General features: G+C 54.4%; 1 protein-coding gene across 2 annotated transcripts in view; it reads left to right on the top strand.

Moving 5' to 3' along the window:
* The window catches only part of ZFYVE28 (zinc finger FYVE-type containing 28), a 100,284-nt gene that overhangs the window by 15,874 nt on the left and 58,433 nt on the right, over positions 1-25,977 (top strand). For both annotated transcript variants that reach the window (XR_012783497.1, XM_075544614.1), the window contains exon 2: positions 23,141-23,281. Coding sequence is in view for 1 of the 2 variants with exons in the window: in XM_075544614.1 (XP_075400729.1) it covers positions 23,141-23,281 (141 nt within the window). In the remaining variant the exon portion in view is untranslated. The remainder of the gene's footprint in view (positions 1-23,140; positions 23,282-25,977) is intronic.

Raw genomic sequence — 25,977 nt, 5'->3', positions numbered from 1 at the left:
TTCGTTCAGTGGCTTAGTAAAAGGGCACGGCGGGCCATATAGGACCTCCCTGGGCTGTACAAGGGAGCAGAGAAATCCAATCTCTCAGCAGCCCAAGGCCGACTGCCACGGGGCAGAGGTCAGACGCACCCCCATCCTCCCAAAGGTGGGACTTCTTAGCCCACTCTAATACTGGCTGTTCTCCCCATGGTGGGTCTGATATCCGTTCCAGTGGCCACGCAATGACTCACGTGGGGGGGGGGTTGCTGGAGAGGTGAGCAGGTTAACAGGTCAGCATCGGTGAGCAGTAATGATGGAGTCCCTTCCTCTTTTCAGAGAGCAGCGAGGTTCTCTCCAGTCCTGAACCTCTCAGCCATGTGGTCCCTTGACCTCTGATTCTGTGGGTCAGGAAGCCAACCTGCTGCTCAGTCCAGATTCTCGCTCCCCTGTTTTATTTTGTGGTCTCCTTGCCACAGCCTCTGGACCTGGGCTGGCTGCTTTGCTCTGCCCTGTGACCCCCTGCTGCAGCCCTGCTCCTGGCCTCCACCCCCTCAGACAGGCTCTTCTGGTCACTCTGCATTCTAGTTGGTTCTGGGATTTCTCTCTGGTCCTGCTTCAGAGTGAGCTCATCCTTACAACCAAGGGAGTGGCGATGAAAAGGGACCAGCCCCCTCTTCTGGAGTAACACACATCCTGTTCGCATAGTCCTACCCAGTTACTGGATGGCAGCTATGGAGACATGGGTGGAAGAGCCAAATTAAGACATTGAATTTCATCACAGTAGCCAAGCGCTTCACTCCTAAGTCACTCAGGGACTCTCCACACAAGTTAAGCCCAAACTCACTACCATCAAGTTGATTCAGCTCGGAGTGACCCCGCAGGATGGGGAAGAACTGCTCCCGTGGGTTCCTGAGACTAACTGTAGGAATAGAGAGCCTCGTCTCTCTCCCGCAGAGCGTCTGGTGGTTTCGAATGACTGACCTTGCGGTTTGCAGCCAAGCGAGCAGCCACTTTGCCACCAGGAACTCTCTGGCACAGACAGAGTGCCAGAATAATAGATGTGGAACAAGTGACGTCCACATCAGGAAAGAGGAAAGTGGAATGGAGTGTGTGTGTGAAGAGGCAGGGAGCCACATGCTAAAAGCGACAGGAACCCCTGTGCACCCACAGGTCGTGCTAGTGCACCGGCCCCACCTGTTGGGGACCCGGGCTTGATTCTAGAAGTCTAGTTTGTCCTGTTGACAGGAGGGGATGTCCATCAGACAGCTTCTGAAAAGAAGCAGAAGACAGGGGTGGGGGATGGGTGAGCAGGCAACTCTTTCCCCACCCCCAAAACAGGGGCCCAGGTGGCATGGTGGTTAAAGCGCTCAAACGGGGGAACCGAAAAACTGGCTGTTGGAACCCCACAGCTGCTCTGTGGCCTTCTGCTTCTGGAAAGATCACAGCCTGTGAGGAAACCTCTGGGGCAGCGACACCTTGTTGATAGGGGTAGCTTCGAGCCACAGTCAATGGCGGGGTGGTGGTCGCAGCAGTCAAGAGATCAAAGGACGCATTGCACGGGCAGCTGTTCTGCTCAGAGGGTTTGGAGTGAGTGTTGAACAGCACGGCGGTTTCTTTGAGGACGGAGGTGAGCCTTGCCCAGGCCAGGTCATTTTCGGGAGCCCCAGGTGTGTGTGAAGGTTGGGCATTGAATAGGGAACGTGGAGAAGAACCGATGGCTTCAGATTGCTTTGCCGGCAGAAAAATACCGCAGGCGCCACGGCCTGCCCGCCCAAAGGACACTCAAGTCCATCTCGGCAGAAGTAGGGTCAGAATGTTCCTTAGGGGCAAGGATGGCGAGGCTGGGTCCCGCCTGGTTTGGACACAGTCTCTGGAGAAGGGCATCAGGTGTGGCCCACAGGAGGGGCAGTGAGAGAGAGGAAGACCTTGGGCAGGACCGATGGAGGCGGCAACTGCAGCACCGGGCTCCAGCCCAGGAGCACTGGTGAGGAGGTGCAGGGCCGGTGTTGCTTTGTTCTGTTGTTCACAGGGCCGGTGCAGGTTGACATTGACTCAACGGCAGGGAGATTGGTGGAGTTTATGGTGTAGTGCAAGGAGCCCTGTAGGCTGCAAACTACAAGGTCAGCAGTTCAAACTCACCGGCCACCTCTGAGGGAGAAAGCAGAGACTGCCTGCTCCCGGGAAGACTTATGGTCGCTATGAGTCTGAATTGACTTCATGGCAACAGATTTGTAATTACAAAAACAAACATTTGTGGTAAAGAAGCCCTTGTGATATTTCAGTTAAAGCAAGCGGCTGCTAACCAAAGCTTCAATGGTTTGGATCCACTGACCTCCCCGAGGGAGAAAGACAAAGGCAGGGCAACCTATTCCCGGAACCATCTACAGCCGTGGAAACCCTGGGGGGCAGTTCCACCCCCTCCCAAGGCACCCTGAGAGTCAGAACCAGCCCAAGGTTTGGCTTGGGCTCTGACTGCGTTAACATGAGGACCAGATGGCCGCATGGAGGAGCTCAGAAGCCAGGCCCTGTGTGTATGCCGGACCCGGTGGGCGGAGCTCCTAGGTTCCCACCGCTAAGGCGGCGAGGGGTGCAAAGAGAAAGGAAGGCAGGAAGATGGCAGAGAGGGAGGAGCTGGGCTGCTATGCAGGGTGTCCCCCCCCCCCCCAGGGGCCCAGGCAGCTGGGCCTTTCCACTCTGCAAGGACCAGCCACGGACGCAGCCATCCACCCAGGCTGGTCACAGGGGCGGGTCCTGGTCAGTCCTTGCTGAACTGTAGGGGCGCCCCCAGGTGGTGGCGCAGGTGTTCAGCTTCACCTGCTTGTCCGGCTCTCCCCCACACCCCCCAGAATCTCTCTAACTTCACCACAGCCTCCTGTGGACCCCTCTGTCTTCCCCAGGAGGCTGGGAGCTCCTTGAAGAAGGGTCCGGGGGTGTTGTCTCCCACCTTGTGGTTGGCAGGTGCTGTGGAATTGGTTCTGGTCAGAGTGACACTGCCTGGGTCTGGGCCATCCTCACACTGGTCCCTACCTCGGAGCCCATTGTTGCAGCCTCCGTGCCACCCCATCTCACGGACGGTCTTCCTCTTTTTCACGGGTCCTCTGCTCGACCAGGCTTGATGCCTGGTCCCTCCTGATGATGTGCCCCCATTCTGGCTGTCCTTCAGACACGCATGTGTGCATTCTCCTGCCAGCCCTGCGACACGTTTACTAATTTTCACCCTCATTGTCATTCGAAGGGGTCAGTTCCTCTTGGTCTTCCTTATTCATTGTCCATCTTTCACAGGCACACGAGGCAGTTTGTGTTAGTCCGGGTGGACTAGAGAAACAAATTCATAGACACACATATGTGTGTAAGAAAGAGGTTTATATACAAGAGCAATTGAATATTGAGGAAACACCCCAGCCCAGTCCAGATCAAGCTTGTAAGTCCGACATTAGCCCATATGGCCAATGCCAAGTCTATGAAGTCCTCTTCAGACTCACGCAGCACATGCAGTGACACCAAACACAGGAGGATCACAGGCTGGTGGGTGGAAAGTCTTGTGGGTCCAGTGGCATTGTAAGCATCTCAGCACTGGCAGGGGTTTCCACGTGGCTCCTCTGACTCCAGAGGTCTGGCTCCATCAGCCTCTCTCCAGGTGTCTTCTCCACAGGATGTCTCTCAGAGAGTGAGCAGAGAGAGGAGGAAATATAGGAGATCCCAGAATCCTCAGGAGAAGGCCATGCCCACACAGAGGCCTCAGTGGCTTTATCCTGATTGACAGGTTAGACCTCCACCCCTATACTCTTTTTTTAAAATTTTAACCTCTACACTCTTAATCCTCAAATCGACCCCAGATGATGGAACTGCCACACAGTTGAAAGACCGTGGCTGGGGTCAGGGCTCCTTAGTGCTCATAGTGACCTCCTTCCTTTTTAACACGACCGGGAGCGCGTGTGGGGCAGATGTGCCTTGTGCAGCCGGTGGTTTGGTTTTCCGACTTCTGCCTCCATGGTGGGTGGTGAGTCAAGGCGGTCTTGTGCAGAGTGGCTGTCAAGTTGGCTCCAGTCCATGGCAGCCTGATGCAGAAGGGGCCACTGAGGGGCTGCTCGGTCCTATGTTATCTTCGTGGCTGTTGGTGTTTGAATCCAGTTTTTGTAGCTAGGGTGTATTTCCAGCGCTTTCCAAGTCAGAGGACTCTCTCTCAAGGCTGCATCAGACAATATGGCTACAATCTTGTAGCCGTAGATTTCCAAGGACTATTTCTTGAGAAATAGATCGCCAGACCTTCCTTCCTAACCTGATTTAGTCTGGAGCACAGAGTGCACTGCCGTAGAGCCTGTGCTCACTCCTAGTGAGTCTACAGGACAAGGTAGAAGGGCCCCTGGGAGTTCCCGAGACTGTGACTCTATGGGACTCAGAAGCCCAGTAGCTCTCCCAAGCAGAAGCTCGTGGTTTCGAACTGCAGGCCTTTCTGATCGCAGACCAATGCCTAACCACTACGGCAACAGTGCTCCTCTCAGTCTGGAGGCTACGGAAACCTGTCTCTCACGGTTGACCCTGCTAGTGTGTGGGCCTGTACCAGTGGCAGGACATCCAGTGCAGCCCCCCCCCCAGGGGGACAGATGGCAGATAGGCAGCGGGCCACTGTTCACCACTAATGTGCCACTGAATCCACCTTCCACACGTCTCTGCCATCAGTGGGTGGCGGCAGACAAGTTCGCTCGCTGAAATGCTTGCCTTAGTCTTGTTAGGTGGCTTTTAAGGGGAGCTGCTGGACCAGGTACATTCAAGGCAAGGGGTCAGCTCCAATCAGAAAGCTTTGGCGACCGAGTTTTGGGATTCTAAGGGAGTGGTCCTGCCCGATGTTCTCTAAGCCCCAGCATCATCAGGAAGGCTTCTTAGGGAGAAGTTTGAAGAAAAGTACACGCGCACTGGCAAGAGAAAGCCCAGGAAAGTTGTGTAGGGAGTTGTTTTCCACTCCAAGGGGGCCGCCGCTCCTCTGCTGAGGGCGGCATGGGCGGTGCCAGGTGGGTTTCTGTGAGGTGTGTGTGTGTGTGTGTGTGTGTGTGTGTGTGTGTGACACTGGGCGAGGACTTTACCCTGAGGGATTTAGACTGGGGCACAGCAGAACCGTGGAGGTCCAGGAGTTGTGTGCTAGCCTGGAGGAGATTGATTTAAGATAAGCGTACACACACACACACACACACTAACGTATATGCAGTCCTGGTGGCACTATGCAGTAAGTGTTGGGCTGTGAGCCACAAGATCAGTGGTTCAAACTTACCAGACTGTGGCAATTACATTCATCTCTTGTCTGCTTGAGTGAAGGGGTGGAATCTATCCTGTCAATCAGGTCTTAGCCAATGAGGCCTCTGTGTGGGCGTGGACTTCACCTGAGGATGCTGGGAACTCCTGTCTTCCTCCCTGGAGGTGGGACACACTCGCTGCTTCACATTCCTGCTGACAAGCCACATGAAGACACACTGATAGAGCCAGAGCCCTGGAGCTGGAGTAGACACACACATACCCACACCAGTGCTGAGATGCTTACAACACCACTGGATCCACAAGACTTCCCACCCACTGGCCTGTGATCTTCCTGTGTTTGGTGTCATTGCATGTGCTGTGTGAGTCTGAAGAGGACTTCATAGACTTGGCATCGACCATATGGGCTAATTTCGGACTTAATGGCCTTGATCTGGACTGAGCTGGGATGTTTTCTCAATATACAATTGCTCTTTTTACATAAGACTGTTTCTTATACACATATGAATGTGTATGAATTTGTTTCTCTAGTCAACCTGGACTAACACACAGACACTCTTTGGGAGAAATTGGAGATTGTCTGCTCCTGAAAGATGTATGGTCTCAATCAATAGGGTTGTTCTGAGTCCAAATAGATGGCAGCAGGTGTGGGGTTCGCACTAGTTTGGCTTCATTAACATAACAAATAGAACCCTTTCCCCACCCCCAGGTATAAAACCCGATTGCCATCCAGGGCTGATCCTGAATCATGACTGATGCGGTAGCATTGCCTGGTAAGGTTTACAAGGCTGCAGTTTTTAAAAATTCATTTTAATTAAAATTTTTGTGAATCAGGTGAAGGTTTACAGAGCAGACCCTCGTTGTACATCCAACAATTCATCCACGTTTGTTTCAACTCATCCCTTGAGGCTCTTAAGATAGCGTCACTAATCCACCGCCCCTTTCCCAACCCTCTGGACTTGGAGCTTGGATCAGTGATGCCCTTTTGGCCTCAAATGGTTGAGTATTCTGAGGGATGCAGATCTCACAGGTGTTACTTTCCCCTTATGAACCTGTCTATGGTTTGGCTGAAAATTGAACTTTAAAGGATGCATCTAGTTCTAATGACGGAGGGTCATAGTCTCTGGGGTCCCCCCAGTCTCTGTCTAACCAGTAAGCCTGGCCCCTTTGGATGATTTTGAGTTCTGTCCACATTTCATGTCATTCCCACTTTACCCAGGACCTTCCAGTGTGGTCCTTTTCAGAGGACCAGTGGGTGGTGGACGCCGGGCACCATCTCGTTCTTCTGTTCTCAGGGTTGTTGGAGACAGATGCTAGTGTGGTCCATCAGTCCATCCCACGAGTGACTTCTCTGTGTCTTGCGTTTTCGTCTCCTCCCCTCTAGACCGGGAGAGACCAATAGCTGCACTGAAGATGGCTGAGGGGCCCTGGTGGCGTCGTGGTGATGAGTTGGGCTGTGTCTGTGAGGTCAGAAATTCGGAACCACTAGCGGTTCCTCTGGCGAAAGATGGACTCTCCACAGTGTTACCGTCTCAGAAACTCACAGGGGCAGTTCCCCCTATAGGGTTGCTATGAGTCGGCATCCATTCAAAGGCAGGGGGTTTTGAGGTTTTAAGGCCCCAGTTGCTAATAGGCTCTGCAGTCTCTTTAAAAATCATTTTATTGGGGGCTGTTACGGCTCTTATCAACATCCATCCATCCATCCCATGTGTCAAGCACATTTGTACATAGTTTGCCATCATCATTTTTAAAACATGTTCTTTCTTCTTGAACCCTTGGTATCAGCTCATTCCCCCCACCCCCGGCCCAGCTTCCCTCATGAACCCTTGGTAATTTATCTTTTTTTTCTTTCATGTCTTACACCAGCCGCTGTCTCCCCTCACCCACTTCTGTTGTCGGTTCCCCTGGGAGGGGGTTCTATGTCAGTGGCTGTGCAGTCTTTATGGGAGCAGATGGCTGCATCTCCCCCCTCCCCCCGGGAGTGGTTGGTGATTTGAACCTTGTATCTTCCAGTTAGCTGCTGAGCACTTTAACCATTGCTCCACCAGCACCTCCACCGGTATGGGGGTCAGGACTCACACACATTCTGGGGAGTGGGCAGAATTCTACCCCTAGTGTATCCATGCATCCGTGTAAGACTGGATATCTGGGCAGCCTTCATGACCTGCCTGCTGCCCTGGAAGGGCGCCCCTCTGTCCGTTTGTTTTCTGGGTGGGGGGTGGGAGGTGGTGGGGTTGTCTGCGGGAGCGGTTGGCCTGCCCTGAGCATCTGCAGCTGCGTCCTAGCTCTGCAGACCGTTTCCCTGCCCAGCACACGCCCAGCGGCTCTGCAGGCCACCCTCCCATGGCTGCATGTATCCCTTTGAAAATGTGCCCAAACAGAGTCCCCACGCACGCTGGCCTATTTTGCAAATACTTTTTGTCTTCTGATAAACAGCACATGTGGGCGAGCAGGTGCTCCTGAGAGCAGCTATTTTAAGGCTGCAGGGATGGGCCCGGTCGCCCCTCCTGACTTGGCGAGGGTGGCAGCGGCGTGACATAGGTAGGTCCAAATTTTGTTGGCCACAGTGTTGATTCCGTGGTAGGATCCTTGCCTGGCATGCGGGGGACCCAGGTTTGGTTCCCGGCCAGAGTACCTCGTGTGCTGTCCCCAGCCTCCTCCCAGTGGGGGCTGGAGCACTACTAGGAAGCACTACTAGGATGCTGGACAGGCTTCCATGGAGTGTCCAAACTGAGAGGGACTAGGAAGAAAGACCTGGTGACCCACTGCTGGAAACCAGCTCATGAAAGCCTTCAGCCGGATCCTGTGTGTGTGCAAGAGGTCCATGGGCTGGGATGCTAACAGCGACGGAGCTAACCAGTGGTCTTCCCTTTGGTGGCAGTCGGTGTGAGGGAGCTGCGTGGGCTCACGGCAAGGCCAGGTGCTCCTTCCTGTCCCATTTCTGGCCATCTAGCAGCCTGGAATGCCCTGCGTTCTGGTGGCTTCCCCATGCTTGCCGCGCCCCTTACCACTCTGACAGTTCTGTGCCCTCCCCCTCGCTTTGCCCGCCCACTCTTTGCTTCTACCCTGAAGGACTGGGAGTCGACACCCACAGCTCTTAGTGAAGTTAGAAGCCAGGCACGTTCAGCCTCAGAATTCGGGGACGAGGGGGCAGTACACACCTCTTCAGCCGTGTTTCCTGCAGACTTCTGGCGACCCTTTCCGTGGTCCTGTGTGTGTCAGGCTGGGCTGTCCAGAGAAACAAATCCAGTGACACTCCTGTGTGTGTAAGGAAGAGTTGTAGATCCAGAGGGAGGCCCTGCCCTGTCCAGCTCATGCCCATAAATCCCCTGTGGGCCGGGGCCCTCTGCAGACTAATGTGGCTGTGGGCCAGTGACCCAGGAAGCAGCAAGACCACAGGCCGGTGGGCGTAGAGTCACATGAGTCCACGGTTGGTGGAAATGTGGCAGGTAACCAAGCAGTCACATGGGACCACCCCTGGAGGCAGACACAGGATCAGTGACCCAGGGACATTCCAGCAAGGGGGAAGGCCAAGTACAGAGACAGTCTCTGTTCGCCTCGCTCCTATACAAAGGCTATGACATCAAGGAGTGTCCTCAGGCTGCAACTTGAATGACAGGTGTGACTCCACCCCCAGCCAGGAGTGTCTAGTTGACTCCATCCCTAACTGCCGCACCATGGGACCACATGGGAGTCGCCACCCTACTCTGCCCAATGGGGAGCCGCACAGCTGCCCAGAAGGTCAGCCAGGGTGACCACGTGAGGGGTTGGTGGTGGCCATGGAAGGACGCAGTGCCTCAGAGCAAGTCCCCGCACACGGTCCAGCGGCAAGGCCTATGGCTGGATGGCAGCACCGATCTGAGCTGAGCCCGGTCCCCCTGTAGGCCCAGGACAGCATCTTTCAGTTGGGCTGAATTTCAAATGGGCTCTATTGGAAAACGAAGAGATTTTCACAGTGGCACAAGACAAACCAGTCTGCCCCCACTGTTTAAGCATCAAAGGGCAGGGTGGGAAGGTTCTGGGGCCCCCGGGAAGGCTCCAGGGGGGCCCTTCTGTCTGGTCCTGGGGAACTCTCTTGACTGCAGACCTGATTCTGAATTGAGACGCAGGGGCCGTGTTGCCACGTACAGGCCCTGCAGCCTCTGGGAGATCATGTGGCGTGTGGAGGGGCCCTGGGACTGGCAGTCCGAGGGCTCTGCTGTAGGCCATGCAGTCACCTGGCTATGGGCTCAGGGTCCTTGGGAGCAGATGTGGCCACAGGGCCCCGGGGCTGCTGTGCCTGTGCCTCCGGTGTTGGTCGGAGTGGACCTGTTCCCAAGGAAGACCTGTAGATGGCCCAGACTCACGTGAGCACGTGCTCGGTGTCGTGTGCGGTTGTGGGGGTGGTAAGGCGCCGTCGGGTCGGTCCCACCCCATAGCGACCCCATGCACACGCGAGGGCAAACTGGCCAGGCCTGCGACGTCGTCACAATTGCTGTTAGGGTTGAAACGATTGTGCAGCCACCGTGTCAGTCTATCTCGTGGAGGGCACCCCTCTGCTTGACCAAGCACGAGCCCTTCTCCAGCGGCCGGGCTCCTCCGATGACAAAGTACGTGAGACTGAGTCTCGCCACCCTTGCCTCTAGGGAGCGCTCTGGCCGGATTTCTGAGACAGATGCGTTTGTCCTTTTGGCTGCCGTGGTCCTTCCAGTATTCTCTCCCAGCACTGTCATCCACGTGCATCTGTTCTTCACAGGTCTTCCTGATTCCATCTCCGACTTTCACATGCCTGGGAAACGATCGAAAATACCGTGGCTTGTGGGGGCAGGGGCACCTCGGTCCTCAAAGGAACACCCTTCCTTTCCCACATTCTTTTTTTGTTTTTTAATCTTTTTATTGGGGGCTCGTACAACTCTTATCACAATACATCCATCCACCCATTGTGTCAAGCACGTTTATACATTTGTTGCCATCATCACTCTCAAAACATTTGCTTTCTGCTTGAGCCCTTGGTATCAGCTCCTCTTTTTTCCCATCCCTCCCTGCTCCACCCTCCCTCATGAACTCTTGACAATTTATAGGTTGTTATTATTTTGTCATATCCTACAATGTCTGACGTCTCCCTTCACCCACTTTTCTGTTGTCCGTCCCCCAGGGAGGAGGTCACATGTAGATCCTTGTAATTGGTTCCCCCTTTCCGCCCCACCCTCCCTCTACCCTCCTGGTATCGCCACTCTCACCACTGGTCCTGAAGGGATCATCTGTCCTGCATTCCCTGTGTCTCCAGTTCCTATCTGTACCAGTGTACATCCTCTGGTCTAGCCAGATTTGTAAGGTAGAATTGGGATCATGATAGTGGGGGTGGAGGGGAGGTTTGGGGGGGAGGAAGCACTTAGGAACTAGAGGAAAGTTGTATGTTTCATCATTGCTACACTGCACCCTGACTGGCTCTTCTCCTTCCTGCAACCTTTCTGTAACACTTTCAAAGCGGTCTTGTTCCGCAGACCTGCCCAATGCGATACACGCTCTGCTGTCTTGACGGTGGATTCCGTGAGCACTGACAGTGGATCCGAGCATGAGACCCTCGACTGCTCCAATCTTGGTCGTGGTGATGCCCTCTGGTCCAGTTGGGAGGATCTGGGTTTTCTTTACATTGAGTTGGAGCATACAGTCCTGTGACGATATGACTCAGCAAGCCCTCTCAGGGCCTGCACCCAACAGACTAGAAAGTGGACCTCAAACAAAACTTGTAGACCAATGTACACTGCATCATCCTCCATGGTAGCCCACCATGGCCACTGGCAGACAGTGGACGGACACCCATGCACTGGAGAACGACTCGGCCCTTGCAGCCTGGGGAGACCGCGTGCAAATGGTGTGGACAGAGGGAAGGAAGCCAGGCACAGAAGGACAAGCGTTGTGTGCAATCCTATCTATTTATTTATTTATTTATTTTAATTTTTTTATTTTAACAATTTATTGGGGCTGATACAATTCTTTTCACAGTTCATACATATACATACATCAATTGTATAAAGCACATCTGTACAGTCTTTGCCCTAATCATTTTTTTCTCTTTTCTTCTTTTACATTTTATTAGGGACTCAAACAACTCTTACCACAATCCATACATATACATACATCAATTGTGTAAAGCACATCCATACATTCCCTGCCCCAATCATTCTCAAGGCATTTGCTCTCCACTTAAGCCCCTTGCATCAGGTCCTCTTTTTTTCCCCCCTCCCTCCCCATTCCCCCCTCCCTCATATGCCCTTGGTAATTTATACATCGTTATTTTGTCATATCTTGCCCTATCTGGAGTCTCCCTTCCCCCCTTCTCTGCTGTCCCTCTCCCAGGGAAGAGGTCACATGTGGTTCCTTGTAATCAGTTCCCCCTTTCCAACCCACTCACCCTCCACTCTCCCAGCATCGTCCCTCACACCCTCGGTCCTGGAGGTATCATCCACCCTGGATTCCCTGTACCTCCAACCCTCATATGTACCAGTGTACAGCCTCTGCCCTATCCAGCCCTGCAAGGTAGAATTCGGATCATGGTAGTTGGGGAGAGGAAGCATCCAGGATCTGGGGGGTGCAATCCTATTTATATGGCGCGTTGAGAATAGGCAAATCGACAGAGCCAGAAATAGGCCAGTTAGTGGTTGTCTGGGGCCAGCGGTTGGGGAGTGGGGTGATGTTCCTTTTTGGGGCAATGAATTTAGCATTCTAAATTTAGGTTGTGGTGATGTTTGCACAACTTGTGAGTATACGCAGGAGTACCGACTTGTTCATCCTTAACAGGGAGGGTTTTATGTGGGGCAAGGGACATCTCAGTACAGCTGTTCAAAAACGAAAGCCTTCTGCTCTCTGCGGAGGGATGCTGGGCTTGCGTGGAGATACCTGTTCCCAGCCCGTCCTGGGCCAGCACCCACCTGAGTGACCCAGTGTGACACGTGGCCAGATGGTGGGCCCCCGCCCTGTAAGATGGATCCCAAGGAGGTGGCAGGTGCTCAGCTATTGTGATAGTTAGATTCTATGTCAACTTGGCTGGGCCAGGATTCTCCCGGGAAGTGGTCTCACCTAGAGTGGTCGGCTACATGCTGGGGCCTTCTCTGAGGCAGCCAGGCAGTTACTCTGGCCACAGTCTTGATACAGAGGATGGGGGCTTCATCCGGGGCACGGCCTGCTCTTAGTACAGGCTGACGATGTGGCAGCGAGCTCACTTCTACCGTAGGATCGTTCTGGAAGCAGACCGTCTCATCTTTCTCCCACGAAGGGGCTGGTGGGTTCGAGCTGCTCCAGTTCCTCTTAGAAGCCCGTTGCTCAGCCCACTGCGCCACCTGAGCCCCTTGTGTACAAGGCGAGTTTCCCTGTTGAAAGTACGATTCAGTGACATCCATCAGGTTGACCATGTTGAGTGACCATTACCGCCATTCCCCCTCCCCTTATTATCCCAAACAGAAACTCAGCGCCTTCAACTCTTTCCACAAAGTATCAAACGACAGTAGTAAATCGACAGGGACCTTCCAGAAGTTCAGGCTGGATTCAGAAGAGCACGTGGAACAAGGGCTATCACTGCTGATGTCAGATGGGTCTGTCCCAAAGCACCGAGTACCAGGAAGATGTTGGCTTGTGTTCCATTGACAATGCAAAGGAAACTGACTGTGTGGACCAGGAGGAACTGGATCACCTTGAGGAGAAGGGGAATTCCGGAACCCTGCCCTGTGCTCATTCAGCACTTGTACAGGGATCAAGAGGCCGTTGTGTGAACAGAACAAGGGAATACTGCATGGTTTAAAATCAGGACGTGTGTGAGTTAGGGTTGTGTCCTCTCGCCACACTTGTTCAGCCTGGATGCTGAGCACATCATCAGAGAAGCTGGGTGATGTAAAGGCTTGGAGGAAGGCTTGTTAACAACCTGCAGGACGCGGATGGCATAACCCTGCTTGTTCAAAGTGAGAAGGACTCGAAGCAAGATCAAGGACTGCAGCCTTCAGTGTGGATGACAACTCAGTGTCAAGAAGACCCAAACCGTCACATCTGGACCAATGGGTAACATCACAATCAATGGAGAAAAGGTTGAAGTTGTCGAGGATTTTGTGTTGCTTGGATCCGCAATCAATGCTCGTGGAAGCAGCAGTCAGGAGATCTAAAGACCCATTGCAATAGGTCAGTCTGCTGCACAAGATCTCTTTAGAGCACTGAAGAGCAAGGCTGCCTTTGAGGACTGAGGTGCGCCTGCCCCAGCCATGGTGTTCTCCACGGCACCACACTCACGTGACAGTTGGACACTGAATGAGGAAGGCTGAAGAAGAAGGGATGCATGTGGACGGTGGTGCCGGAGAAGAACATTGAAAGTTCCATGGACTGCCGAAAGGACAAACAGATCAAGTACAGCCAGAGTGTTCTTAGGAGGCAAGCATGGCAAGACTCCATCTCCCATACTTTGGACATGTTGTCAGGAGAGACCAGTCCCTGGAGAAGGGCACCATGTTTGATAAAGTGGAGGGGCAGTGAAAAGAGGAAGGCCCTCAACGAGACGGATGGACACAGTGGTGCAACCATGGGCTCGGGCCGAGGAACAATTGTGAGGGTGGCGCAGGACTGGGCAGTGCTTCGTTCTGTGGTGCACAGGGTCGCTATGGGTCAGAGCCGATTCGATGGTACCTAACCACAACAACATAATGAGTAGCACGTGCAAGTGCTGGGACTTCCTCCCCTTCCAGGACTGTTAATAGTCCTCTGTGTGGATGACCGCCTTCTGCCCCAGTGGCGCCTTGGGTTGTGCCCTGGGCTGCTAATTACTGAGTCAGGAGTTCAAAACTAACAGCCACTCTGTGGGAGAAAGAAGAGGCTTTCCACTCCTGCAAAGAGTTAGAGCCTCGAAAACTCACCGGGCAGTTCTGCCTTATGCCCCTGGGTCACCGTGCGTCGGCGCGGACTCGATGGCAGTGAGGTGGCCTTGTTCTCCTCTGTTTGGTGGACACTTGGGCTGTTTCCACCACCTCAGGTCCTTTTTAAAATACCGTGTTGGGTGAAAGCTCACACGGTAAATTAGGCGCCTCTCTGACATTTCGCGCACAGATTGTTCAGTGGGCTCAGATGTCAACATTCTCTTTCATTGCTCTGATCGCCCTGTTTCCAGTACCTCAGTTTCTCTGCCTCCTTTATCTTTTCCTCTTTGCATCCGAGTAAACATGGACCTCACAGGTCCCAGACATACCCACTCCTCACCCGCTGCCAGCGGTTAGGCTCCCGTGACCGGGTCACGATGCGAAAGTCGGCATCGCATGCAAATGAGGATGACCACTGCAAACCGCCGACTCTTAGAGCTGTCAATCCACTGAGAATCACGGCCCAGCCAAGCTGACCTTTAACCTTAACCATCCCAGCCAGCATCAGCCTTACACCTCGACATCCGTTACTCCAGGGGGATGTCGTCAGTGTGCAGAGCCGTTGGGAGAACAGACGTTTTCCTGGTGTGGTCGATTCATGTCGGGCAACAAGATAGTCGGTAAGTGGGGCAGGTGTAGACGGTCGTTTAGCAGTGCCCCACTCTTCCATTTGGCTGAAAGGTAACCTCGGCATAGTTCCTTTTCGACATTTAAGACTATCCCAGGGAAATCATCTCAGGGTGTCTGACAGTCGGGCCTTTCCTCCCAGATCCTTTGGGAAGGAGAGGAGCACTTCATAAAGAAGCAGCTTGAGTTTCCATTTCCTACACGCAGATTTCCGCCCAGCGTACGAGCTGAGAGAGGCGCCTCGTTGGGCTGCTAATTGCAAGGTCAGCAGTTTGAAACCACCAGTCACTCCGAGGGAGAAAGACGAGGCTTTCTACTCCTGCGAAGAGCGACAGTCTTGGAAAACGGCAGTTCTACCCTGCCCTGTAGGGCTGCTCTGAGTTAGAATTGTCTTGAAGGCACTGAGTTGGGTTTTGATTAGGAGCCGAGAGGCTACAGCCGCCACTGCTTGGCCTCTCGGCAGCCAGGCAGAAAGGTGATGGTGCCATCTGTGGATGCCACCTTAGAAAATGCACTGGCTGTCGGCCGAGTGGGTTTGTGTTAGAATCATCAGTTCTGAGCAAATCATCGGCGAAGCTGCATTACATGAAGACGTATGTGGCGTCGGGATTGGAGGGAGGAGTCTTGACACCCTGCGATAGGCAGGTGACCCAGCTCTGCTTGCCTGCAGGTCTTGAAGCACTTGCCAAGCCAAAGCGGAAACCACGGCCCCCAGCATGGAGGAAAACCCAAATCCCCACAGGTGGAGCAGTCAGCAGCCTCACAACATCCTGACACATGGAGAAAAGATTGAAGTGGGGAGAGCAGAAGATATCCCTCGGAGCACCGGCCGTGGGCTTTCCTGGGGGCTTCACGTGCGTCGGAACGTTGGGCGCCGAAGCAGGCAAACCGAAGAGTTGATGCATGTCAGTGATGGTGCTGGTGAAGACTATGGAAAAAACCTCGGACTGCCCCTGGAATGAGGACGTCTGTCTCAGAGAACGCCGTAGCACTGCCAGAATGCTCCTGGGAAGCGGGGGTGGGGAGACCACCACTCCCATCTTTTGATCAAGTGCCCAGGAGGGTCGTGTTTGGTGAACTGGAGGGTGAGCGCCAAAGGAGGAGGCCCTTGATGAGGGGCACTGGGACGGCGGCCGCAACAATGGGCCCTGCCCTGACAGCTGTGCGGCCGGCCCAAGCCCCGGTGCTTCACCCGTCCTGCACGGAGACCACCCGGAGGACACCCAGTAGAGAGGAGCTGAGTCACATCAAAGCCGGGCCAGGTGACGATCCCACGGGCTTCCTTCGCAGGCTCCCCGGCCCGCCGCCCCCCCCCACCCCGGGCTTGGCTGGCAGGCTGCCTGTGCGAGCCGTGCAGGTCCAATTTAGATCGCAGCGATGAGCAGGTGGGGATGATAATTGTGTGCTCCGTCCTGCTTCTTGCTCAGAAATGGAAATGTAGCACTGACACGTGCCTCTCAGATCCTGCTAATCAGGACAGACTTAATTTTGGAAGCCCAGTACCTTCGCTTCGCAGGACCCCTGCCTGGAGGAGGGCTGGCCTCAGCCTGCACGGAGGGAGGTCCGGGCACGGACACAGGAATGCGGGTTGTTCTCTTGGCCGCCACGCCGTGGCAGCTCCACCCGGAGGCTGGAGGGAAGCCTGCTGCACCATCTGATGCCAGTGCTGGGGGTCTGAAGAGGTATTGGGGGCGATGCCCACGAGACTGAACTGGTTCAGGCATTTTGTTGTGGAGAGGAAAGACCACTGGCCAGTTTTTAATTTTCCGAGTCCTCTGGTTTGGTTTTTCCTGCTTGGGGTATACATGTGTGTGAGACATGACAGCTCTCTTTCAACGGCCAGCGTGTTTTAGGCTGGGGCAGTGGTGGAATCCTCAGCTTCGATCCCTGGCCAGCTGAGTCCGTCTGCCAGAGGAAGAAAGGCCTGGTGGCCCACGTCTGAGCCTCCACCCGGGCACAGCAGCGTGGTCTGTACCTGAGGGTGGGGGCAGCACAATTCTGGGCAGCATTGTGCGTGGCTCACAGGTGGCCAAAAGTTGGGCTGGGGTCTGTAGTGGCTCCTGCTGACTCTGGCAGTGACCTCCCTTGCTGAAGGAAGACACGACACAGGATGGGGTGCAGCGCAGCCGGACCCCTTCTGACACTTCCTGCAGACAGATGTGGGGGAGTCTGAATCGACACCCTGCCATGACAGTCCTGCAAAAGCCCCAGTTCAGGAATGTATTTCCTCTCTTTATGATCATGGCCGAGCCTCCAACAGGTGCTGCTTTGGGGATCACTGTTGTGCTCTTTTCCATGCCTCCCCAGGGGCATGGCGGGCCTTTCCAGTTTTCCTCAGACCCCACCACTCCCTTTTATGCCCCCTCTACACAAGTCACACTGCGTGTTTGGCCTTGCAGGCCTGTAGGTGAACCCTTGTTGGGCGTAGAGCTTCTGGCCTGTGGGCTTGAGGTCACCTCTCTCCTCCCCCAGCTTTAGCCTAAAACTGAAAGGACGGTGGAGGAAGACGGCCCCCTTTAATGGTAACTTACCTCGGCTTCAGGGTTCGGGGGCAAGTGGGGAGTGAGACCCTCTTAGGGTGCCAGCTGATGCACTCCTTCTGCTCCAGGCACCTCTCCCCAGCCCATGCACATGTGGACTCACACCCACAGGCCCACCCGGTAGTGGCACTCGTGTGTAATCAGCATGGGTGTTGTGCATTGACGTGTGTGGACACTTGCCTGTGTAGCAGACAGGAAGAAATCGATAGCAAGACGTAGCTTATGCAGTTTGGGGTTCAGAAACCAGGAAGTCCATTCTGGTGTGATTCAGTCTTCTCCTGACTGGTGGCAGCAGTAGGACCGAGCAGAGACAGCAGGGGCACAGGCTGGTTGATACAGATGTCCAAAGTTGGCTGAATGAATCCACCGTCAGTAGTCTGCGATGGCTCCTGGGCTCTGCAGGTGAGGCCGCAGGAGATGGAGGAACCCGACATGAGATCCTGCTCCGGCAGACAGATGGCCAAGGACTCAGAGAAGTCGATCCCTCGTGGTGTCTCTCTCTCCTACTAAAAGGCTTGTCCTGTCGAGGAGGTGCCCTCGGGCTGTGACCTGACTGAGAGCTCAGGCTCTGCCCCACTCTGGGCCAGGAGTATCTGGTCGACACGCTCCCTCACCATCACAGGGGCACACCGAGTTACACTCACACGTGCACTCGCACATTCACAGTACACTCACACAGGCACACGGCACACATGTCACTTGAGCGCATAGTTGTCACATGACTGCACAGGCACACACATGCACTTTGTGGGCACACTCTTTTTATTTTTAAAAATTTTATTAGGGGCTCATACAGCTCATCACAATCCATGCATATACATACACCAATTGTATAAAGCACATCTGCACATTCTTTGCCCTAATCATTTTCAAAGCATTTGCTCTCTACTTAAGCCCTTTGCATCAGGTCCTCTTTTTTTCCCCTCCCTCCCTCCCCGCTCCCCCCTCCCTCATGAGCCCTTGATAATTTATAGATTGTTATTTTGTCATATCTTGCCCTATCCAGAGTCTCCCTTCCCCCCCTTCTCTGCCGTCCGTCTCCCAGGGAGGAGGTCACATGTGGATCCTTGTAATCAGTTCCCCCTTTCCAACCCACTCACCCTCCACTCTCCCAGCATCGTCCCTCACACCCTTGGTCCTGAAGGTATCATCCACCCTGGATTCCCTGTACCTCCAACCCTCATATGTACCAGTGTACAGCCTCTGCCCTATCCAGCCCTGCAAGGTAGAATTCGGATCATGGTAGTTGGGGGGAGGAAGCATCCAGGATCTGGGGGAAAGCTGTGTTCTTCATTGGTACTACCTCGCACCCTAATTAACCCATCTCCTCTCCTAAACCCCTCTGTGAGGGGATCTCCATTGGCCGACACTTGGGCCTCGGGTCTCCACTCTGCACTTCCCCCTTCATTCACTATGGTATATATATATATATATATATATTTTTTTTTTTCATGATGCCTTATCCTGGTCCCTTTGGCACCTTGTGATCGCACAGGCCGGTGTGCTTCTTCCATGTGGGCTTTATTGCTTCGGAGCTAGATGGCCGCTTGTTCACCTTCAAGCCTTTAAGACGTGGGCACACTCTTACAAGCACCCCGGACGCCAGCTGATTGTCATTCTGTCCATAGAGGCTCACGGAAGCCCAGGGGACAGGCAAGCAGCCCTCTCTGGGGGAGGGTGGTGCCCCCTTGGGTCCAAGCAGGAGCATGTGATCCTCCACGGGGATTGTCCAGCAGCATGGACCCCTGCTTGCCAGGGCAGCTGGCCTGGGCCTGTGGGTGGGGGCTGCTTATATCTGGGGAACCATTACAAGTAGGCAGACACCAACTCTGTCACTCTCGGGAGAGGTTTGGGCCTGACTCCACCCCATCACACCCTCATTTTTGGGCCAGGATCTTGTCTCCAGAAGCATGGCTATTGGTGCCCTAAATTCACGCTTGCACATAAGCCGGCAGATGGCAGCTCCGTGCCCCAGGGTGGGCTCCCGCTGCTGGCCCGGCTGTTGGGGCCGGTGGCTTTGCTCCAGCTGGCCCGAAGCCTGGCTGCAGGAATGAGCGGCTGCTGCCTGCTTTGTCTGCTGAACCTGGGTTCTGAGTGCACCTGGCAGGTTGGGCCCTAAGGCAGCCATGGACTCTGGGTCAGGTCTCCAAGGGGGGCATCATAGGCGGAAAGCATGGTCCAGTCCTCTCCCCAAGGAGGGACCATGTCCCCCAACCCCACAGCAGGAGTGGGAGGGAGGCTTTGAAGGGTGGGGGCCAGGTGCACTGGGAGAAAGGCACTTTCTATCCCTGTCCCCTCCTTCCTTGGCATGGGAGCCCCAGTCTGGGGCTGGCTAGAGGCTGGCTGGATTTTGTGGGGGCTGCATCTCAGATGCAAAGGTACAAGGCCTGGGTCCCATTCTATAAGCTGATGCCCCTCCCCGGGCATAGAGGAAGGGCTGCTCTGGACAGCTTGTCCTCTCATGCTTCCAGTCAGTAGGAGAAAGTCCCCCTATCCTGGCCCCCTTCTTGGGATCATTCACTGGTGACCTTTCCCCCAGGTTGTGAAGGAACCTGGCTGAGTGGGCTGTGCCTGTGGAGGTGTGTTAATGCGGGTTGACTAGAGAAACAAAATCAGAGAGACACTTGTATGTGTGTACAAAAGAGCTTCATAGACAAGGGCAATTGAATATTGAGAAAATGGCCCAGCCCAGTCCAGATCAAGTCTATATGTCCAATATTAGCCCATATGTCCGATACCAATCTTTAAAGCCCTCTTCAGACTCAGGAAGCACATGCAATGGTGTTGAATGCAGGAGGATCACAGGCCAGTGGGTGGAAAGTCTTGTGGATCCAGTGGTGGTGCAAGCATCTCAGCGCTGGCAGGGGTCTCCACGTGGCTCCTCCAGCTCCAGGGCACTAGCATAGCTTCATGTGTCTTCTCAGATGCAATGTCTCCCAGGGAGTGAGCGTGTGTCCTGTCTCCAAGAGAGCTATTTATCTCCTTAGCACCTCCAAATGAGGTCATCAAGCTGCGACCTGATTGGCAGACTACACTCCACCCCTTCACTCAGTCCTCTCAAGTTGACCCCAGATGGTGTAATAACCACAGGAGGGGACCTGCTGGCCCCTGGGAGCAGGCAGGCATGAGATGCTAGGACTGGTGAGAATGTTAGGGATGGCAGCAGGATGTGGCCACCCTTGTTTCCATGTCTCCTGATGTTTGCTGGGACACCAGCCCATGGGGAGCGGCCTTGATCCATCCCTTTCCCTCTGGCCCTAATCTAGAGCAGCCCCTGGCATAGAGGGGGTTTTCAGGGGGCATCTATTGGATAAGTGTGCATGGGTGGATGGATAGATGAAGGAAGGATGAGTGGATGGGTAACGATGGATGATGGGTTGGTGAGTAGGTGATAAATGGATGATGGGTGGATAGAAACATGAGCAGATGTATGGGCAGATAGAGGGAAGGTTGAATGGTTGATATTTTGGTGGATAGGCAAATGGTAGGTGATGGGTGGGTGGAGAGATTAGTGGGTAGGTAGGTAAATGGGTGGGCGGGCAAAGGGCTGGATGGATGACAGATGACCAGTGGCCATTCTCTTATCCTATGATAGGCCTCTCCACAGCTCAGGCACCTCCAGCACCTGCCAGGCTTACCTGCCGTCAGGGATGTAGAGCAGAGGCTCTTCTCTCTCCACCCCTGTTCAGAAAGTCTCAGAAAAGGGTTCTCGTTGGTTCTGCCTGGGTCACACCTTTGAACCAATCACTGGGGACCAGGCACTAAGTATCCTGAGTGGCCCAGCAGATTCTGGGCTGCCTTGATTACCAGAAGACATGGGGAAACACAGCTGGGGCTCTAGAAATTCTTCTGAGCTGGGTACCCCCATGTGGGGTACTCTCTCTCTCCAGAAGGCCTGGGCCAGCACCTGCAGGTCATTGAGACATGCAGCAGGTTTCGGACAGTCCGTGATCAGAGCAGCCAAGACACCCAGTAGCCTTGGCAACAGCCCTGGCCCAAGCCCACATAATGGGAGGAAGCAGAATGTCAGAGTGGATGGAGACACAGGTTTGATAGGAGAACAAACTGCAAGAAAAGGGGAAACAAAGTAAGTCGATGTTCTAGTGAACAAAATATGGAACGTCAATACAAGCAGGACCCGGTCCTTAGAGAGAATAGAGAGAGATTCCAGAATTGGATTTTATTTTGTACCATTGCCTTAATTAATGGCACTATCAATAGAATTAGGAACCCTAGTAGCATAGTGGTTAGTCTTTGGGCTGCTAACCTCAAGGTCAGCAGTTTGAGACCACCAGACGCTCTTTGGAAGAAAGATGAGGCCTTTTATTCTGCAAAGAGTTACAGTCTTGAAAACCCATAGAGACAGTTCCACTCTGTCCTAGAGTTTCTATGAGTCGACATCTACTCAACAGGGAGTTTGGCTTTGGGTTACTCATAGAATTTCCTTATGCCCCAGGGGTTGGGGACTATGATTTATAATGTTCTATGTCATAAAATGGTAATTATATCTCTAAAGTACACCAGAGATATATGTAAACTATAGATATATGAATAAATTTTGGATTTGGACCCAATTCTAGGCCTTGTCTAAGAACAATTAGTTCTTGGGACATGGCTCGCCCTCATGAAGAGATCACTGAATATGTGTGTTCTGTAGCCAAGTGTGGTGGAGAAACCAGATGGTGCCCAGCCACCAGGAGGAACAGTGTCTGCAGTCTGAAAGGCTTGTCTTAAAACAGGCAGCCATCCAGCCAAGTAGGATGTCAACTAAGCCCACGTAGAAGTCCACCAGCCTGTGTGATCCAAGCATTATAAACAATAGAATCCAAATTCGAAGGATGGAATGGTATCAGAGCTCAAATTATGAGCGCCTGGTTTGCAGAAGGCTGTCGATGACCATGGAAGCCCCAAATCCATTTGCAGGGTCCCCTCATGGATCAAGCCTCCCGTGATTCCCGATGACCACAGTTGAGGGATGTGAATGCCCTTGCTTACAGAGCAGTGTAAAGTCAGTTGTGGCAGATGTGGTGTGTTAGGCAGGGTTCTCTTGAGAAACAAGACCAGGACACTTATGATTACACATATATATATATATATATATATGTAGTTTTATACAATGAGAAAGAATATGACAGCTAATTAGTGTACACGGCAGTACAGAGGGCTCAGTTCAACTCACTTTTGTGGAACAGTTAATAGACTGAAGTCCTTCAACTTACACGGGCTGCTGGGCCCACGGTCAAGGAAGCAGACAGCAGAGTCCTCCCTCAGGCAAGGCAGGCGGGCACACTTCACAGTGGGATTTGCTGCGGGTGGACCTGAGCGGAAGATTATCTAGAGCCAGGACCAGTGGAGAGTGGCCTGCAGAGGGGGTGGGCCTGCATTGGTCTATGGGTGTGCATGTGGGCTGGTGCAGGGAGGATGTGTGGTAGGTGGGGGCCTCTGGAGGGTGGGGGGGATGGTGGAGGGCCAGCCCCTCCTATGGAAGGGTCAGGCTGTTGGAGGGAGGGACCAGAGGGACAGGGACCATGGTGGACCTTATAGGAGAAGTTCTGTAGGTGCATAAGTGGTAGAACCTGGGAGAGAGGGCCCAGTGGGGCTGGTGGGGGCAGGGCTTGGGGAGGATGTTGAGTGGGACTGAGTTTGCAGATGGGATGGAACTGGAGGTACCTCTCCTGTAGGGTAGCCCCCTAGAGAGAGGTACCCTGCGGGGGCTTGGCCCACAGAAGGGTGTGGCCTATAGAAGGGATTGAGGGATTGACACAGGGCAGGCTCAACAGGGGCCACTGAGGGCAGGGCCTTAGGGGTGATGGTGCCTGTGGGGTGGGCTAAGCCGCCTTGTCCCCTCCCGTGACCTCCCTGTCTCTCTTGCAGAGGTCAGACCCGCAGCTGCTCGCCCAGTTCTACTATGCTGACGAGGAGCTGAACCAGGTGGCGGCCGAGCTGGACAGCCTGGACGGCCGGAAGGACCCGCAGAGGTGCACACTGCTGGTCAGTCAGTTCCGCTCCTGTCAGGTGAGTGGCCCGAGTGGGGTCCCAACAGGAGTGGCCAGCCCCCACCCCCTGGGCCTGCTTCTCTGCTGGTGTGTGTGTGTGTGTGTGTGTGTATCTGAGGGGAGGTGGGAGTAGAGGGCAGGGAAGGAGTGGGGGTGAAGAAGAGCTCAGGCCCACGTCCTCGGGTCCACTTGGTCTCTGGGGCTGCTGCAACCAGGTGCCTGAAAGTGGGGGCTGTGAGAACCTGAAAGCCGCAAGTCTGCATTCGGGGCATCCGCTGGGCACATTCCCTCCAGAGGACATATCCTTGTCTTGCTGGGCCCTGGGCCCTGGGAATTCCTTGGCTTATGCAGGGTCACACCAATCTCTACACCAGTCTCTGCTTCTGTGGTGACACGGCCGCCTTCCCTCTGGGCCTCCTCTTTCACGAGGCCCTCAGTCATGTAGGAAGGAACCTCCCTCTCCTGTAGGCCAACCCGCAGACCTAACTGACCACAGCTTCAAAGGCCCTCCATCCTCTCCTGTAGGCCAACCCGCAGACCTAACTGACCACAGCTTCAAAGGCCCTCCATCCTCTCCTGTAGGCCAACCCGCAGACCTAACTGACCACAGCTTCAAAGGCCCTCCATCCTCTCCTGTAGGCCAACCCGCAGACCTAACTGACCACAGCTTCAAAGGCCCTCCATCCTCTCCTGTAGGCCAACCCGCAGACCTAACTGACCACAGCTTCAAAGGCCCTCCATCCTCTCCTGTAGGCCAACCCGCAGACCTAACTGACCACAGCTTCAAAGGCCCTCCATCCTCTCCTGTAGGCCAACCCGCAGACCTAACTGACCACAGCTTCAAAGGCCCTCCATCCTCTCCTGTAGGCCAACCCGCAGACCTAACTGACCACAGCTTCAAAGGCCCTCCATCCTCTCCTGTAGGCCAACCGCAGACCTAACTGACCACAGCTTCAAAGGCCCTCCATCCTCTCCTGTAGGCCAACCCGCAGACCTAACTGACCACAGCTTCAAAGGCCCTCCATCCTCTCCTGTAGGCCAACCCGCAGACCTAACTGACCACAGCTTCAAAGGCCCTCCATCCTCTCCTGTAGGCCAACCCGCAGACCTAACTGACCACAGCTTCAAAGGCCCTCCATCCTCTCCTGTAGGCCAACCCGCAGACCTAACTGACCACAGCTTCAAAGGCCCTCCATCCTCTCCTGTAGGCCAACCCGCAGACCTAACTGACCACAGCTTCAAAGGCCCTCCATCCTCTCCTGTAGGCCAACCCGCAGACCTAACTGACCACAGCTTCAAAGGCCCTCCATCCTCTCCTGTAGGCCAACCCGCAGACCTAACTGACCACAGCTTCAAAGGCCCTCCATCCTCTCCTGTAGGCCAACCCGCAGACCTAACTGACCACAGCTTCAAAGGCCCTCCATCCTCTCCTGTAGGCCAACCCGCAGACCTAACTGACCACAGCTTCAAAGGCCCTCCATCCTCTCCTGTAGGCCAACCCGCAGACCTAACTGACCACAGCTTCAAAGGCCCTCCATCCTCTCCTGTAGGCCAACCCGCAGACCTAACTGACCACAGCTTCAAAGGCCCTCCATCCTCTCCTGTAGGCCAACCCGCAGACCTAACTGACCACAGCTTCAAAGGCCCTCCATCCTCTCCTGTAGGCCAACCCGCAGACCTAACTGACCACAGCTTCAAAGGCCCTCCATCCTCTCCTGTAGGCCAACCGCAGACCTAACTGACCACAGCTTCAAAGGCCCTCCATCCTCTCCTGTAGGCCAACCGCAGACCTAACTGACCACAGCTTCAAAGGCCCTCCATCCTCTCCTGTAGGCCAACCGCAGACCTAACTGACCACAGCTTCAAAGGCCCTCCATCCTCTCCTGTAGGCCAACCCGCAGACCTAACTGACCACAGCTTCAAAGGCCCTCCATCCTCTCCTGTAGGCCAACCCGCAGACCTAACTGACCACAGCTTCAAAGGCCCTCCATCCTCTCCTGTAGGCCAACCGCAGACCTAACTGACCACAGCTTCAAAGGCCCTCCATCCTCTCCTGTAGGCCAACCGCAGACCTAACTGACCACAGCTTCAAAGGCCCTCCATCCTCTCCTGTAGGCCAACCGCAGACCTAACTGACCACAGCTTCAAAGGCCCTCCATCCTCTCCTGTAGGCCAACCGCAGACCTAACTGACCACAGCTTCAAAGGCCCTCCATCCTCTCCTGTAGGCCAACCGCAGACCTAACTGACCACAGCTTCAAAGGCCCTCCATCCTCTCCTGTAGGCCAACCGCAGACCTAACTGACCACAGCTTCAAAGGCCCTCCATCCTCTCCTGTAGGCCAACCGCAGACCTAACTGACCACAGCTTCAAAGGCCCTCCATCCTCTCCTGTAGGCCAACCGCAGACCTAACTGACCACAGCTTCAAAGGCCCTCCATCCTCTCCTGTAGGCCAACCGCAGACCTAACTGACCACAGCTTCAAAGGCCCTCCATCCTCTCCTGTAGGCCAACCCGCAGACCTAACTGACCACAGCTTCAAAGGCCCTCCATCCTCTCCTGTAGGCCAACCCGCAGACCTAACTGACCACAGCTTCAAAGGCCCTCCATCCTCTCCTGTAGGCCAACCCGCAGACCTAACTGACCACAGCTTCAAAGGCCCTCCATCCTCTCCTGTAGGCCAACCGCAGACCTAACTGACCACAGCTTCAAAGGC

The sequence above is a fragment of the Tenrec ecaudatus genome, chromosome 3 (genome assembly GCF_050624435.1).
Source record: "Tenrec ecaudatus isolate mTenEca1 chromosome 3, mTenEca1.hap1, whole genome shotgun sequence".
Classification (NCBI taxonomy): Eukaryota; Metazoa; Chordata; class Mammalia; order Afrosoricida; family Tenrecidae; genus Tenrec; species Tenrec ecaudatus.
The sequence above is the reverse complement of the archived record's forward strand: the minus strand, read 5'-3'. Positions and strand labels throughout refer to the sequence as shown.